Below are 17,063 nucleotides of genomic sequence, written 5' to 3'. Positions count from 1 at the left end.
AACCAAGAGATAGTCTCAGCCAAAGTGTCGACCAAAGGGCAGATGACACATTTGGTGCCTGTTCTTTGGTTACAGCTATTCAAACGGAGGACATTAAATCAGCCCTGAGAAGAAATTAAATATATTTACAGATGCATGGAGGTTATAGGGATAGTTAAGTCACGACCGTGAAAGATCTTCTCAACACCCAAGTCAGTTTGAGACAAAGCACAAAGAAAGGAGGCAGTTACTAAAAACAGACAAGTGACTCCTGCCAAAGCTATTCTCTATCATGTTTTTTTCTGCCGTGTATCTGATGCATAATATGCAAACAATCACTGAATACCCTGCTTTGGATAATCTGTGACCCCCACCCCCACTTTTAAAAACATACTTGGAGGTTCTAGATTTGTTTTGCATCATCCCAGCCATCTTCAATCCAGCTCAGATTGGCAAAAAGCAGCCAAAGGGGATGTTTATTAAGGGACTAGAGTACAGGAATAAAGTTTTGTTTAGATTAATTGTATTTTGCTTTAAGACACCACATGCAGAATGTTATGCAGTTTTGGTCATCACCTTTTAACAATGTTGAAACAGACAAGGGACTTGATAGATTGACCAATAGAAACAAAAACTAAAACACAGTAGTCAAGATGAGGGCCTGATTAATTAGGAAAAATTATAATTTTTTTTTAAAAAGTTTGAAACATGAGAATTCTCTAGTCCAGAGGTATGTGACTGCTCCATTGAATACAAAGGCTGGAACAGGCATAGTTTACATCAACATGGATGTGGGGACTACATGACAGAAGTGCAGCTGAATCAAGATTAGGCATGACCAAGTTGAATAGCACAGTTGATGAGTTGTATGATCTACCACTTCTCATGCTCTTGAGAAACTGGAGAAAACCAACCATCCAGTTACAGAATAAAGGATAATTGAGGGTGCACAAAGTTATTGGAAAAATGAATGAAATCTCATTGCAGGACTTTGAAAAGTGGGTTTTAAGTACAAAGCCAGTTTAATGGGATTGTGATGGAGGATCTACTGTGCATCATACTATGTTTAATGAAGGAGTTGGTAGACTCAGTTGACTGGACTGGTAGTGGCATTCTGCTGTTAGTTTGCAATGCAGGAGTTCAATTCCCAAACTAGCTAAGATTACCATGAAAGACCCACCTTCTCAAACTCTACCCTTGCCTGAGGCACAGTGATCCTCAGGTTAAATCCCCACCAAGCATCTCTCCAATGACAGCACAGGTTTTGGTACATTAGGACTATGGCAACTTTATATTTTACCTTAAATGTTCTGGAATTTTAGGCATGAGATATAATTTTCATACTTTGTAGACTTTTTATGTGGGGGGGGCGCTGAGAATCCACTTCTTAGTGGGATTAGCTAAAGCAGGAACATAAATCAAGATCAGACAAGGGCAAGACATCCTTAGTTTCCCAAGTATGCTCTCAGCTCCATCCATCTTACTGCCCAAATCTCCATCTAAAAAGGTCCATCATGATACGTGAATACTGGCAAGACATTTTAGGTGAAGACTAGCTAAGATCAGCTAATTCAGATTGCATTCTGCTGGTTTGTGGTTCACCTAAATTTACTATTATATAAAAACTTTGTTTCACTGTAGACATAGATATTGCTTGGTACAATTGTCAGCCAGGGATCCTATTGCAACACACCATTACAACACACAATAGAAGAACAAAGCATTCGTTTTTCAGCTGCTCGCAGATATCATTTTCTTGACATCTTCCATACAATTGGTTCAAAAACTGAAAACAAACAAAGATGCAAACAGAAAACAGATTGATACAAATGGTGTTCATGCCAAAGCAGGTTCTAAATTTCCCTTAAATTAGGTGTTAAATAAAATTTCTTCATGCACTTAAATTAGCAGCTACAAAAGTTCAGGAAATAAAAAAAAGTGTATACATTTTTCAAATCCTTAGCATCAAATATGAAAGTGACAGTTATTTTGTTTATAAATATTCATTTAATTTAATGTTTACAGAGAAAAGAAGGAACACTTTCAGCATTCAAATAGGTTAATTTCTGCAATTCATAGTGTAAGTACTTGCAAGTATAAGTACTCACAATAAACACTATGAACAGATTACACAATTTCATAAATTACTTAAGCATTGTTTCCCCAAGTACAAGTGGTCTGGAATAGATGCATAGCTGATTCAAGCAAAAGAATCCCCAAGTGTACTACTTCCATATAGGATCAAAAGTATAAAGTTACATTTATATTAAAAAATCCTGAGCTGAGCATGGAATTGCAATGCAACAATTCCTTTATAGAAGTCTTGATCTGTATGTAAGCAATTAAAGATTTCCATAAATGTTCTAGATGATAGCCAGATACAGTAGTAATTACATCTTTGCAGTTGTCAGTGACTGATTCAGTGGAGATAAATGTTGAGCTGGCTTGAGCAGATCGTAATCTTGCAGTGGTTGGTCAGCCTCAATCCACCCCTGCTTTGCCATTTCTTGAATGAATCAGATTAATAATAAATTCACATTTCCAAATACAAAATACTTGCATACTGACTTTTCCCTTCAAGGTGGGAGGGAAAGTTAAAAATCAGAAGTACTCAAGCATTATAACTTGCAGGAATCTTGGAAGGGGGAATGGGGAACAAAAAAAAATTACTTGGGAGGTACAAATGCCAGAATTTGCATTTTCCTCAATTTTGGTTTGTATTTTGCTGTAAAATTAAAAGGTATTCTTAATACGAATACAATGGTAGTAGATCCAAATGGTACAGTTGACAAACTCAGCAGTACTAGAATTTCCTCCGAGTCAGCACTCAAGATCTTAGCCTTGTGCCTGCTTTCATTTACACTGGCTATCGTCTCTGAAGTCCAGCTGTGTGTAATGTTGTTGGCTCATGCTGGCATTGGCTCAAGCTTGGAATTCCAGTTTGCAATGGAAGCTGCATCGTGTAGGCGTAGCCAAGACTGGGGTACTGAGGGGAGGCTGGGTAATAATGTTCGTAGGTAGGATATTGTGTATACAATGCAACATTGGAATCCAGGTACGAGGTGGAGGGCAGGACAAAGCCAGGTTGAAGGATGGTCTGTGGGATCAAGTATGGTGCAACACTGGAAAAAGGGCAGAAAAATTAAGGTTAATCTTTTAGCGCTGATCATCTCCTAAAGATGTGTGCAACAATAATGTTTTGTATTGCTTGACAGATTCATTTAAGTGTGCTGGACCCTTTAATGTCTTTGAAGTGTGTTGATTTAAAAAAAAAAGGGGTAACTTGTGCATGGCCTGTGTGGACAATTTCAGGTTGCAGACTCAAAGTAATTACCTCAAACTCAACTGCAGTATTCAGTTGTATTCAGTCTTCACTGTCCAATACTGGACAGTGTGCTGCATTGTCAAGAGCATTTTCTTTCAAAATCAGTGATTAAACAGAGGATCCATCTGCCTAATGTGAGCACGAAATTCCATTACACTATTTTAAGAAGGAGTTCTTCTGGAGTCCTGGCCAATATTTATCCTTCAAAACCATTAAAACACATTAGCCAGTTGCCACACTTCAGTTGCTGGTTAGTTTAAAAGACAATTATCTTAAAGACTCCAAAGCATAAAGTTACATTTATATTAAAACATCCTGAGCTGAGCATGGAATTGCAGTCCTACTTTCAGGAAGTGCCTTACACACACTGATTCCTTGTATGGAAATTCAGATGTCCATTTTAAACAACCTCTGATTCTTTATACTTTAGTGCAGTATATTGTCTTCACCAGTTGAGTGTTACTGTACTCCACCTTTGGCTTATAAAAAGATGTGCAAAGAATAGGCCCAATTATCAGCAGGCCGTTAACATTCTGCATTAGCAGAATTCTTCCCAACATGTTGCTCCGTTTCAACCAGTATTGCTTAAGTCAAAAGAGCAATATGAGCAAAGATTTGTTTCTTTCTGTAGCACGAGTATCAAATCTCAAGAATCAAAATTAAAAGCAAAATTGAGACCACACATCATTTACCACAGATCAATTAACACCAGAACATTTAGAAACAAGAAAAGCCAACTAAATCAACAAGACCATCATATTCTCTCTCCATAGCTGAACGGCACCTACCTCCTATTCATAAATCTGAGATTGAATCAATATAAAAATTGTAATGTTAACATGAAGAATCTCAGTGGACTCCTGTTATTTCAGAATTTTCTGCATTCATAGATACCTGGAGTGACCAAATTATAAAGTACAAGATCCAAAACACACTGCATTACTTTCATTGCAACACAAGATCTGTGGCAGGAAGTAAAAGAAGTCAGCTAAACCCAAATATGCAAAACATTTGTATTTCTCCTTTTGCCAACACTGTAGAAATGCAGGAACGAACTGCAATGGAAAGGAAGGAGCAAGATTCTGGAGGTAAGGTCAGTTGCTAGTGAATTACCGTAACTCCAGAGTTTGTTTCAACTATGGGATGCTGACGCTAAAGGGTCAAGATTATGTCAACAGTGATCAACCGAGGTACTGAATTAGAGTCATTCATAGGAAAGATTACAGATTTAGAGAATTACAAAAATTGTTACAGTGTAGAAGCAGCCATTTAACACCAGATCTCAAAACACTGAGTAACCCTTTTTTACAGGACTTAAATAGAAGTCATCAATGCCCTCTTGAATGCCTCAAATCAAAGTTACGTCCACCACACTTCTGGGTAGGATCTTGCAAACTTTACGTACTGGCCATCTCTTTTTCACTGTGATTTTGAGGAGGAATAAAAAAAAATCATCAAATCTCCCTTCCCAGAAATCTCCCTTCTTCAATTTATCCTCATTGGAAACATTCTTATAAATCTCTTCTGCAATCTCTCCAACAGGTTTACATTCTTCCTGCAGCATGGCATGCTACTTCACTGGAGTCTTGTAAAGGTTCAGCATGATCACCTTGCTCTTGCACTCTATGCTTCTACTAAATAAATTTAGAAAACAGTATACTTTACTTCTATACCAGCCCTGCCACCTTTAGTGATTCGTGCACATCTACACTCAGGCTTCTGCTCCTATAGACTTCATGACAGCACCCCTTACTTTAAAAAGTCTCTTCTTTGTAGCACAGTACACTAAATATTTCTCCACATTGAACTTTGTTTAATCTTTATCCAATCCACCAACTTACAAATGCCTTTTTGAAGTCTGATACTGTCCACTTTACAATTTTTAATGCAAGCCAAGTTGTGGATCATCTGCAAACTTTAAAAAGACAGTCCCAATGCACACCAAGATCTAGATAATTTATAAGGAGGGGGTTTGGTCTTTAACCAGAGAACTAAACTGGACTAGCCATATAAATGCTGTGGTGATAAGAGCCACCTAGTCGTTAGGAATCTTGCAGCAAGTTGCTCACCTCCTGACTGCCCAAAGCCTGACCAATATCTACAAGACAAGTCAGGTGTGACAGAATGCTTCTCACTTGTCAGGATGAGTACAACTCCAACAGCACTCAACATGTTTGACACCATCCAGGACAAAACAGCTTCAATCAGCACTAGGTCCACAAACATTCATGGATTAGTGGTGCTGGAAGAGCACAGCAGTTCAGGCAGCATCCAAGGAGCTTCAAAATCGACGTTTCGGGCAAAAGCCCTTCATCAGGAATAAAGGCAGTGAGCCTGAAGTGTGGAGAGATAAGATAGAGGAGGGTGGGCAAACATTCATTCCCTCCGCCAATGCTCTGTAGCACTCTGTACCATCTACAAGATGCACTGCAGAAATTCATCAAGACTCGTTAACAGCAGCTTCCAAACCAATGACTGCATCCACCTCAAACGATAATGGCAACAAAAACATGGGACACCATCATCTGTAAATTAGATTGGGGCTGTATCACCAGCTGAGGGGATTGTAGAGACACTCCATGTTAATATGAGACCAAATCAGATTTCCTCAACTGACTAATAAGAACATGCAACACAGATGAGAAAGTCTTGGATTCAAGATGACTGCCCACTTCTGCCCCTTGGTAGCAAAGGTTTGTGATTTGGCCTTACTACCTTAGACTTGACAGGAGATTTAGGTTGCCACTCACTCCAGCAGAATGTTAAGATGCTGCCCATGCTTATGTGCACACATACACTTGGTGAAACATTAGAATGGTTGGAACTGCACTCCATTTGGCGTCACGCCTTCAGAGGTAAAGCAGAAAGCAGTGGGAAATGAAAGAAAATAAAGAAAAAGCAGGGAATCTAGCCTTTACCATGTATCTCCCTAAAAAAAATAAAAAAATCAGTGTAGGCAAGGTTATTCACCAAATGTTCAAAGTATCACCACTGATTTACATTTGTGAACTTGAAAAATACCAAGTTCTCCCAACTTCCATTCAGCTGCCATAAATGCATGTGTACGATATTACAGATGCCTTTCTCTAATGGACACTAATGTTCAAATCTTCTCAAATTATGCCAGAATTTTACAGTAGTGAAAGAAACACTTCTCAGGTATCAAACATTGTGGCATCAAGATCCAAATTTGAAATAAGCATATAAAAAGGAAATATGCCATCTTACCCATATGGTCTCTGCATTAGAGTTGAATGCACTTGTTGTAGGCCCATACCCCCTTGGCATTTAAGAGAAGGAGTGGGGGGGTGGGGGAAAAGGAGAGAGAGAAAAAAAAAATCAGCATTAGAGGTGGTTTAGATTTAACTAAAATTAGTATTAAGAGCATTTGCAAAGATTGAGCTTTCTTGGGCTGAAACTCTCAAAAGTACAAAATATTTTAACTTAGCTAGCAGGTCAAAAGACTGAAATGTAGAAGTTCATGAAGATCCAGTGTCCCCAATTTGCAAATTAGGAATAAAGGACTGAAGCCTTCAAACACCATGCTCAGATCACTTGTTAATATTACACCCACACATCCTAATAAATACGTACTTGGTTGAGGTACTGAATTGCTGCAGATTGTATAGAACATCATCATTACCTATAAAATAATTGAGCACATCTTGTGAAATTCAGTATAACTATGTTAACCCAGATAGAATGTAAAGAACTGGGAAGGTCCAAGGAGATGCAGAACCTTCATGTAAAAGGTTGCCAAATATTTTTACCCCCGAGTCGACTTCCATTGGCATAATTCCTCTTGTTAGGAAAATCGATATGGTCTGCAGCAACACAGCCCACACCACACATCCATATTCTTAATGTCCTCAAGTACTGGAGATTTGACTCCACAGGTTTCTTCCCATCAGAAACTATACTGTGTATTATCTAAGAATTGAACAAAACTTGATTGGTAAATTTAGACAAGAATGTTTCACAAGGGATAAATAGGCTGTATTTAAGACATATATCCTAAAGGATCAACAACTGTGACAGTCTTAAAATACAGGACAGAGTTTGAGAGCAGGTCATATACAGCTAAGTAAAAAGAGTGATCATAGACATCAAATGCACCTTAACTGTTATATTTGCTTCAGCTGGAGTATGGAGCATAGGAGTTGGGAGGTCATGTTGAGGCTGTACAGGACATTGATTAGGCAACATTAGGAATATTGCATGCAATTCTGGTCTCCTTCCTATCAAAAGGAGGTTGTGAAACTTGGAAGGGATCAGAAAAGATTTACAAAGATGTTGCCAGGGTTGGAAAATTTGTGCTATAGGGATAGGTTGAATAGACTGGGACGGTTTTCCCGGGAGTGTCAGAGGCCGAGGGGTGACCTTTTAGAGGTTTATAAAATCATGAGGGGCATGGATAGGATAAATAGACAAAATCTCCCCCCCGCCAGGGAAAAGAGAGAGAAAGGATTCCAGAACTAGAAGGTGGGGGAAAGATATAAACAAGATCCAAGGGGCAACTTTTTCACACCACAGAGGATGTGGTAGAGGCTAGTACAAATTGCAACATTCAAAAGGCATCTGGATGGGTATATGAATAGGAAGGGTTTTGAGGGATATGGGCCGGGTGCTGGCAAGTGGGATTAGATTGGGTTGGGATATCGGGTTGGCATGGACGGGTTGGACTGAAGGGTCTTCCCTGTCATATGTATCTATGACTATATCCAGTATCCTCAACAACTGTGGCTCAGTACAGCAGAGATGTGCAATCAGGTTGCTTACCATCCTCAGTTTGAGAAACACCACTTCTTTAAAAATTAAAATTTTCAAAATTATTGTACCAGCTGAATGTATTTACAGTTTCTTCCAAGATCTTTTAATCTGTTGCCCAACACAGTCCAACCTTTTGGAAAAGGTACCTTTTATAATAAGCCATTTTAGCAAACTTCATGATTAAATGGTAAACTAGAATTTCTTGCATCTCTTCACATCCATCTAGACTTAGCAAATAGAATACAAAAGCAAAAGCACTGCTAATCTTTGAAGCTACCTGAATCAGAGCTTTTCTCAATGGGAGTTACTCAAATGGATGTCAAGGATTTGGACTATTTACTTCCTTGCAGGACATGCAAACAGTGGGACATTAGGTTACAATAAACACAACAGCCATGCCGAGACCAGTGAGAAATGCATGGGAAATCAACAACTTGTATTTACGTAGTTCCTTTATTGTAGGACAAGGTGCTTCATCTAAGTGATCAATTAGTCTAGTATTTGAAACTAGTGTTCAAGATAACTTTTTTCCTACTTCCACATTTTTAAGAAGTTGAATTTCAGACTTGTAAAACCCAGATCTAGAACAGGTCAAATCCTCTTTTTTTATATTCTTGGGGATTGGGGCATCAAGACTTACCTGAATGTACTATGCGGGGTTTGGCCCCAAGAAAGGCAAGGTTCACGTTAGTTTTTCTTCCATCAATGATAGGATTAGGATCTTTACATGCCCTGTCTGCTGCAGCCCAATCTGCCATTGTGACCTGTAATTTAAAACAAGCTTATTAAGAAAGTAATGCTAAAAAGGAACAGGACTTTACAATTTGAGGGGTTAATTTTGGCAAGACCAAAAAAGAAAACTTGTAACAGCCATTTGCTGGTACAGTTTTCCAAATGCACACGTCCAAAGACATTGACTTTCAAGCCCACCTTCTGGGTACAGGGGCATAATTTACTTAGGGAATATAAATAAACTGTCTGCTGAATGTGCTTTTTAATAATCAAACTTGTTCATGGCAGTAATGGATTGGACCCTTCACTGAAAATTCTTAAGGAGCTGAAAGGTCATTGGAGTAGGCAGAGATATGGAGTAATCAGATTAGTGGAGAGTAGTTTCAAAAGCCAGGCAGGTGCTGTATGTTTATCAGTTTGGAAAATGTGTGACTTGAACACAAACCAAATGAATCTTCTGCAGGTTCAAGCGTTGGTTAACAGATAATCCAAAATTTAGTAAAGTTCAAACTCTGGCATGGCCGCAATCCCAGTGGTGCTGTGGGATACCATATCCACGGCGACGCATAGAAAAGCAGTACTAGTGTTATTTGGCTTTTGATAATCACTATTCATGTGGAGATAGTTGAGGAATGTAACAAAAGGTAAGGATGCATTGCTACAGTCATATGCAGCCATAACCTAAAGTACTGTGTACCATTTTGGTTTGATTTAAGAATATAAAACGACATAAGAGTTCAGAGAAGGTTCATTTAACTAATACATAGGCTTGAGGAATGAACTCTAGGGAAAATTGATCAAACAAGCTCTGCATACACTGAAGTTTAGATGAATGACAGATAGTCCTATTCAAACAAAATTTTGAGAGGACTTAGTGTGGATGCTGAGGCTATGCTACTCCTTGTGGGAAGACTAGAACTTGCAGATAATTTAAAAATAAGGAGTCAAATCAGCCACAATCCTCTTGAATGGCAGAGCAGACTAGCTGTGCTGCAGGAGCCTGTTAGTAATTTGTATGTTTGTAGAAAGAGTTCAATGAGCAGTTGTCATTGAATATTTCATATGGTGACTAAAAGTGTTTGAACACTTTCACAAATGTGTGAATGCAGAAACAATTGTTAATTTTAAATCAGAGTAGATAAATTCTTGTTAAGCAAAAGGTTTTAAAAGATATGGGCTAAAGGCAAGCCACAGATCAGCCCTGATTTCATTGAAAATCTCAAGGGCTATATGGCTTACTCCTATTCCGATGTCCAAACCTGGAGTGTGCACCTACGTACCATTCATTCATTCATACATAATGGGCACTCCAAGTTGATTAAATTTACTTAGAACTTTATATTACACTAAAAGTGCAAGTTAATACAAAATTGAGTCACATTAGGAAATATTTAGGTTAGATCAAGACAGATTTATTTCAAAGTGATAGACTTACAAGGATTTTCTGAAAACGTGGAAAGCAAGAAATGTGTAGAGGGGAAATCTCGGAGCCTACAGTCTAGGTACCTGAAGGCAGAGCCACCAAACAGCATGATCATCAAATGTTCAGAGGAGCCAGAATTAGAGGGCAGGTGTCAAGTGTTCTTGGGGCTGAAAGAAAGGAGGTGCAAGTCCATTGGGGAATTTGAAAAACAAGGGTGATGCTTGAGCAGGAGCCTATACAAGTCAAATTAGCAGAAGTTTAAACAGGAGGATCAGGACTTTGATCCAAAATACAGGCTGCTTGGCATTTGAAATACCTAGTTTCCAGAGGGCAAAATATGAAACCATCCAGGAGTGCATTGGAATAATCAAGACTAAAAGTAATAAAAAAAATGGAATGTTAGTTTCAGCAGGTAAGCCAAGACATTTATCAAAAGGTTAGAGTTAAAATTGGTGAAAACACAGACTGCCTTGGTGAAACTGCAAACATTTGGTTAGAAATTCACAGGTTCCGAACTAGTCTGGTTTAGTACTAGACAGTTGCCAGCAAGAAATGGTATCAGTTTGGAATTAGACTAAAAACAGTGGTTTCAGTCCTCTCACCATTTATTTGGACAAAATTTCTGCTAGTCCATTAAGAAGTCAGATTTGTTGAATTGCAGATTTCAATACAAACACATGCAAGTGACCCAGGGAAAGAATCCTTAAGTAACAACCAGACTAAGGGATTTGGGTTGATTTCCCTCACAAAAGCAGCACAGACCAGTTGCAAGCTTCAAGAATGATCAATAGCACAGCTCAAAGATTTTCCAACCCCTGACAAACCCTCGAGGTTTACTGCACAGAAACATGTTTTTAAATCCATCATGACTACTGGCTTTAAAAACCCAAAAACCTGCAGATGCTGTAAATCAGAAACAAAAACCGAAAGTTGCTGAAAAAACTCAGCAGGTCTGGCAGCACCTGTGAAGAGAAATCTAAGTTAACGTTTCGGGTCCCGTGACTCTTCCTGTCAGCTTTATGCTGGTGTATCCAGAACCCAATTCTGCTCAGTGGTCTCCTGTAATTCTGCCCTACTTCACTTCAAATGCTTGTTCAGTAGCACACAAATACATTAAAATCTTAACTGAAATGTTGCAAACTATTAAGTTGTTCATTGAAGATTTTCACAATCTTTGTATGAGATTTGCACTGTATTTATCCAATAATGCCACATACCAACTAGCTGCCTGGACAAGTATCCTTCAGATTTCACAGTTGAAAGTACTTGGTGCTCCACACTTCCTATCACTTGATCTGCCTTACTCTTCCATTTCTACATCAGTGAAAAGTTTTTAGTTTTAAAAATAAAATATAAACGTGAGTAGCAATTCAAAATAATTCTCATTTCCTAATCCATGGAGCAAATCTGCAGTTAGCTGAAAAAAACATCAAGGGAACAATATGAAATTTAGTTGATCACAGTTTATTTCAGGAGTTTGGACTGCAGAAGGAAATAAAAGACAGACACAGATACACTCACAGACGAGCTACATTCCAAGTTAGATTCAATCTTTTGAAGAATGTCGCCAACAGTATTATACTAATTGAAGTGATGGGACCTTGGCAGCAGGTTAATAAGCAATGGTGTATTTGCTCTGTAATTCTCAATCCCCTTGAAGACACAAAACACAGAATAAGCTCAAGTAACCCAAGGTCTGTTCGTCTTGTAGTTGGTGTATAGTGTGAAGGTTTGGACAATGACAAGGCACGCTTTATATTCATTAAAGATCAGTGGCTCCACTTCTGAGAAAACAGACAAGTGGAAAGGACTTCCTTTACAAATCTCAAATAATTAGTATTCACACTATTTGAAAAGAAGAGCGAACACAAATTTAGAGATAAGTGTAAAGAATTTAGTGAGAAATTAAAATACATTTTTAATGCAATGTATAGTTGAATTTTGTCAGTCAAACTTCTGTTGAAATAATCCACAATTCCTTTTATAATGCAAGGGCAATTACGTGAATATTAATCAAAGAACTGCAGATACTAGATATCTGAAAAAAATTGCTAGTGAAACAGAAAATCTGGCAGCTTCTATGAGGAGAAAGTTAACATTTCAGTCTTGACTTGAAAGTTCTAATGAAGAACCATTAACTCCATTTTCTTCCCCCTGCCAGCAAAACACCCATGCAGGCTAATAAGCAGAACGTGTGGTAGAAGTAAGTTGCTCCAACCACCAGATTTTCTAAAAACATTGTAACTATGACAAAAGTCAAATCACCAGGACTCAAATCTACAGTACAATCATCTTGAAGGACTGTGCAATAACTAAGCTACTGGATCACTGACTGGCTATTATATTTATCTGTGAAGGTTACTCACGAAACTAATGATAGATCACCACCTGCAGCAAAGCAGTGTGGTTGCCAATCAAATATTGCTACACTGTTTTTCCATGAGAAACAGTAATAGTAGCTTCAAACTTCAAAAATGATTTATTTTGACAGTTATTAGGTTTGTATCCTTGATAAACTGTTCAGTACATTTTGCCAGATCATGGGAGTGATGTACCATTTCATACAGTCAAAAATTCTGCAGCATGGAAACAGACCCTTCAGTCTAACTCACTCATGCTGAGCAGATATCCTAAATGAATCTAGTCCCATATCCCTCAAAATCCTTCCTCGTCACATACCCATAGCCTCCACCACTTCCGCTGGCAGTTTATTTCATAAATGCACCACCCTGTGTGAAAAAGTTACCCCTTCGGTCCCTTTTAAATTTTTTCCCCTCACCCTAGATTCCCCAACCTTAGAGAAAAGACCTCGTCTACGTACCCTATCCATACCCATCATGCTTTATAAAGCTCTACAAAAGTCACCCCTCAGCTTCCGAAATTCCAGGTAAAACAGAGCCCCACCCTATTCACCCTCATCCTGTACCTCCAACCCTGGCAACATCCTTGTAAATCTTTTTTGAACCCTTTCAAGTGTTACAACATCCTTCTGATAGGAAGGAGACCAGAGTTGCACATAATATTCCAAAACTGGCCTAACCAATACTCTGTACAACCACAACATGACCTCCCAACTCTTATACTCAATGCTCTGACCAATAAAGGAAAGCATACTAAATACCTTCTTCACTATCCTATTGACTAGAGACTCCACTTTCAAGGAACTATGAACCTGCACTCAAGTCTCTTTGTTCAGCAGCACTCCCCAGGACCTTACCATTCAGTGTGTAAGTCCTGCCCCGATTTACCTTTCCAAAATGCAGTACCTCACATTTATTTAGATTAAATTCCGTCTGCCACTCCTTGGCCATCTAACCAAAATCCTGTTGTACTCTGGAGGTAACCTTCTTCATTGTCCACTACACCTCCAATTTTGGTGTCACCTGCAAACTTACTAACTATAGGTTAGGTTGTCTTGGATCGGCGCAACATCGAGGGCCAAAAGGCCTGTACTGCGCTGTATTTTTCTATGTTCTATACTTCCTTCCTATGTTCACATCTAAATCATTTATATGAATGGTGAAAAGTAGTGGATCCAGCACTGATCTTTGTGGCACACCACTGGTCACAGGCCTCCAGTCTGAAAAGCAACCCTCCACTAACAGTCTTCTCCCTTCAAGCCAGTTCTGTATCCAAATGGCTAATTCTCCCTGTATTCCACGTGAGCTCACCTTGCTAACCAGGCCAAACACCTTACTGAAGTCCATATAGATCATGTCCACCACTCTACCATCATCAATCCTTTGTTACTTCTTCAAAAAAAACTCAATTTCCCATGCAAAAAAGCCATGTTGACTAACCCTAATCAATCCTTGCCTTTCCAAATACATGTAAACCCTGCCCCCCAGGATCCCCAACAACTTAAACATTGATGTCAGGTTCACTGGCCTATAGTTCTCTGGCTTTTACTTACTACCTTTCTAAACAGTGGCATTATGTTAGCCAAACTCCAGTCTTCCAGCACTTCATCTGTGACTATTGATGATACAAATCTCTCAGCAAGTGGCCCAGCAATCACTTCCCTAGCTTCCCACAGAGTACTAAAGTCTGGGTATTTATCCACCTTTATACATTAAGACATCCAGGAGCCCCTCTTCTGTAATATGGACATTTTTCAAGATGTCACCATCTATTTCCCCACATTCTATAACTTCCATGTCCTTCTCCACGGCAAACATTGATGCAAAATATTAATTTGCATCTCTCCATCTCCTGCGGTTCCACACAAGCTGCCTTGTTGATCTGAGGGGCCCTATTCTCTTGCAAGTTACCCTTTAGTTTTCAGTTTATTTGCAAAAACCCTTTGGATTCTCCTTAACTATTTGCCAAAGCTATCATGTCCCCTTTTTGCCCTCCTGATTTCCATATAAAATATACTCTTACTGCCTTTATATTCTAAGGAGTCATTTGATCTACCTTGTCTACACCTTAGATATGCTTCCTTCTTTTTCTTAACCAAACCTCAATTTATCATCCAGCATTCCCTGCACTTACCAGCCTTGCCTTTTACCCTAACAGGAATATACTGCCTCTGGACTCTCGATATCTCATTTTTGAAGGCTTAATTTTCGCGCCATCCCTCTACCTGCAAACATTTGCCCCCACTCATGATTAGAAGCAGACCAATCCATCTGAAAATAATATTTGACAAAGAACCACCCAATAGTTCAATTAAAATTGAAGCCCATGGAATGAAAGGATCAATAGTAATGTGAATGCAGAAAAATTTCAAAAATTTGCAGATGACACGAAACTCAAACAAATGCTAGACAGATGATAGAACAAACCTCAGGAGGAACTTGGTGAAATGAGCAAACACAGATGAAATTTGACAGAGGAGTATGAAGTGATACATTTTGCTAGGAAAAAGAAATGACAAGAGGCACAAACTGAATCTTACTTTTTAAAATGAAAAAGTTTACAAGAACAGAGACACCTTGGGAAATCCATATACAAGTCTTCAAATGGGTGGCAGGGCAGATGGAGAAAAGAGTTAACAAAACACAATGTAAACCTTTTGTTAGTAGACGAATATAAAGTAAAAAAAAAGCATGATGAACCTTTATAAAACAGACTAGCACTCAGCTAAATTGTGATATTAAGTTTTGAGCACCACACTTTGAATTTGGACATACAGGTAGGTTTAAATAGCAGCTTAAAAAAGTAAAAGGGGAAGAAATTCCAGAACTTAGAACCAATGCAAATGAAGGCTCTGCCATTGAAAGGGAAAGGACAGAGAATAGAAATCATTGATAAAGAATGCAGAAAGTTTGGTGGGTAGTTGTGCTGGAGAAAAATTACAGAGACAGGGATGGGCGAGGCCACAAAAGAGATTTGGAAACAAGGATGTGAATTTTTAAAAAGACTAAAGTAGGATGGGAGCAAATGTAACACCACGCACAGGGATGAAGGCCAATAAGGACTTAGCAGCATAGTTTTGGAATGAGGTCAAGTGTACACAAGGCACGCAGTAGAGACCAATTAACAGAACATTCCAATAGTCAAATCTAGTGTTAACAAAGGCACAGGCAGGAAATGTTGTGGAAGTGAAATTTAGTATCTTGGGTTATGGAAAATGATCAAGTTCTTTTAAGTTCAATTCAGGCTGGAATCAGAAAACAAGGTTGTAAGCAGTCTGGCCCAAGTTCACAGTTCTGAGCAACTGGGTACTGCAGATGGTAGAGATTAGACTCAAGATTCGAATGGTGCACAGCCGGTCAGGCAGCATCTGAGCAGGAAAATAGATATTTCGGCAAAAGCCCTTCATTACGAATGGAGAAATGAGGAAACTGGTGAAATCCACATTGATGCCACAGGGTCAAAGGATCCAGAGGTGGAAGATGAGGCGTTCTTCCTCCAGGTGTGAGGGAGTGGCGATGGAGGAGGCCCAGGACCTGCATGTCTTCAGCAGAGTGGGAGGGGGAGGTTAAAATGTTCAGCCACGGGTGGTGGGATTAATTGGTGAACATATCCCAGAGATGTTCTCTGAGGCGTTCTGCAAGTAGGTGTCCTGTCTCCCCAATGTAGAGACGACCACATTGGGAGCAACAGATACAATAAATAATGTGTGGAAGTACAGGTGAAACTTTGATGTGGAAGGCTCCTTTGGGACCTTGGATGGAGGTGAGGGGGATGCACGGTATGGGCGCAGGTTTTGCAATTCCTGCAGTGGCAGGGGAAGGTGCCAGGAGGGGAGGGTGGGTTGTTTCACATAGTGAGGTTTCCTTCTAACCCCCCCTGCTCCCCTTTACCCCAGTGCCAACCTTCTAGCTCAGCACCATCCTCATGACCTGTCCCAACTGTCAATCTTCCTTCTCACCTATCCGCTCCACCTTATCACCTTTACCCCAACCTCCATCCACCTATTGCACCCAGCTACCTTTTCCCTAGCCCCACCCCTCTTCCATTTATCTCTTCTTTCTCCCCCCCCCCCCCACCCAAGACTCTAGGCACCCTGCCTCTATTCCTGATGAAGGGTTTTTGCCCAAACCGTCAATTTTCCTGCTCCACAGATGCTGCCTGACCTATTGCGCTTTTCCAGCACCACTCTAACCTTGACTCCAAGTTCAGAGTTGTCAGGTAGAGGGATGGACTAAAATACTCAGAACAGAGTCTATGACAAGGAAAAAAAACACTTTAGATCTTCCAGATATTTAATGGAATGAATGTTTCCCTCACCACCAGACGCCTGGAGGAAGAACGCCTCATCTTCCGCCTCGGAACACTTCAACTCCAGGGCATCAATGTGGACTTCAACAGTTTCCTCATTTCCCCTTCCCCCCACCTCATCAGAGTTCCAAACTTCCAGCTCAGCACTGTCCCCATGACTTGTCC

The 17,063-nt window shown here is 39.6% G+C and overlaps 1 protein-coding gene across 1 annotated transcript in view; it reads right to left on the bottom strand.

The window, feature by feature from the left end:
- Nucleotides 1–552: 552 nt before the first annotated feature.
- LOC122563678 (RNA-binding protein 38-like) overlaps nucleotides 553–17,063 on the bottom strand; it is a gene marked incomplete at its 5' end in the record, with an annotated part of 19,758 nt that continues 3,247 nt past the window's right edge. The window contains 3 exons of the mRNA XM_043717733.1: nucleotides 553–3,101; nucleotides 6,533–6,584; nucleotides 8,715–8,838. Coding sequence (XP_043573668.1) covers nucleotides 2,846–3,101; nucleotides 6,533–6,584; nucleotides 8,715–8,838 — 432 coding nt within the window. The remainder of the gene's footprint in view (nucleotides 3,102–6,532; nucleotides 6,585–8,714; nucleotides 8,839–17,063) is intronic.

The sequence above is a fragment of the Chiloscyllium plagiosum genome, chromosome 27, assembly GCF_004010195.1.
Source record: "Chiloscyllium plagiosum isolate BGI_BamShark_2017 chromosome 27, ASM401019v2, whole genome shotgun sequence".
NCBI classification, from domain to species: domain Eukaryota; kingdom Metazoa; phylum Chordata; class Chondrichthyes; order Orectolobiformes; family Hemiscylliidae; genus Chiloscyllium; species Chiloscyllium plagiosum.
Note: the sequence above shows the minus strand (reverse complement) of the source record. Positions and strands in the feature narration are given on the sequence as shown.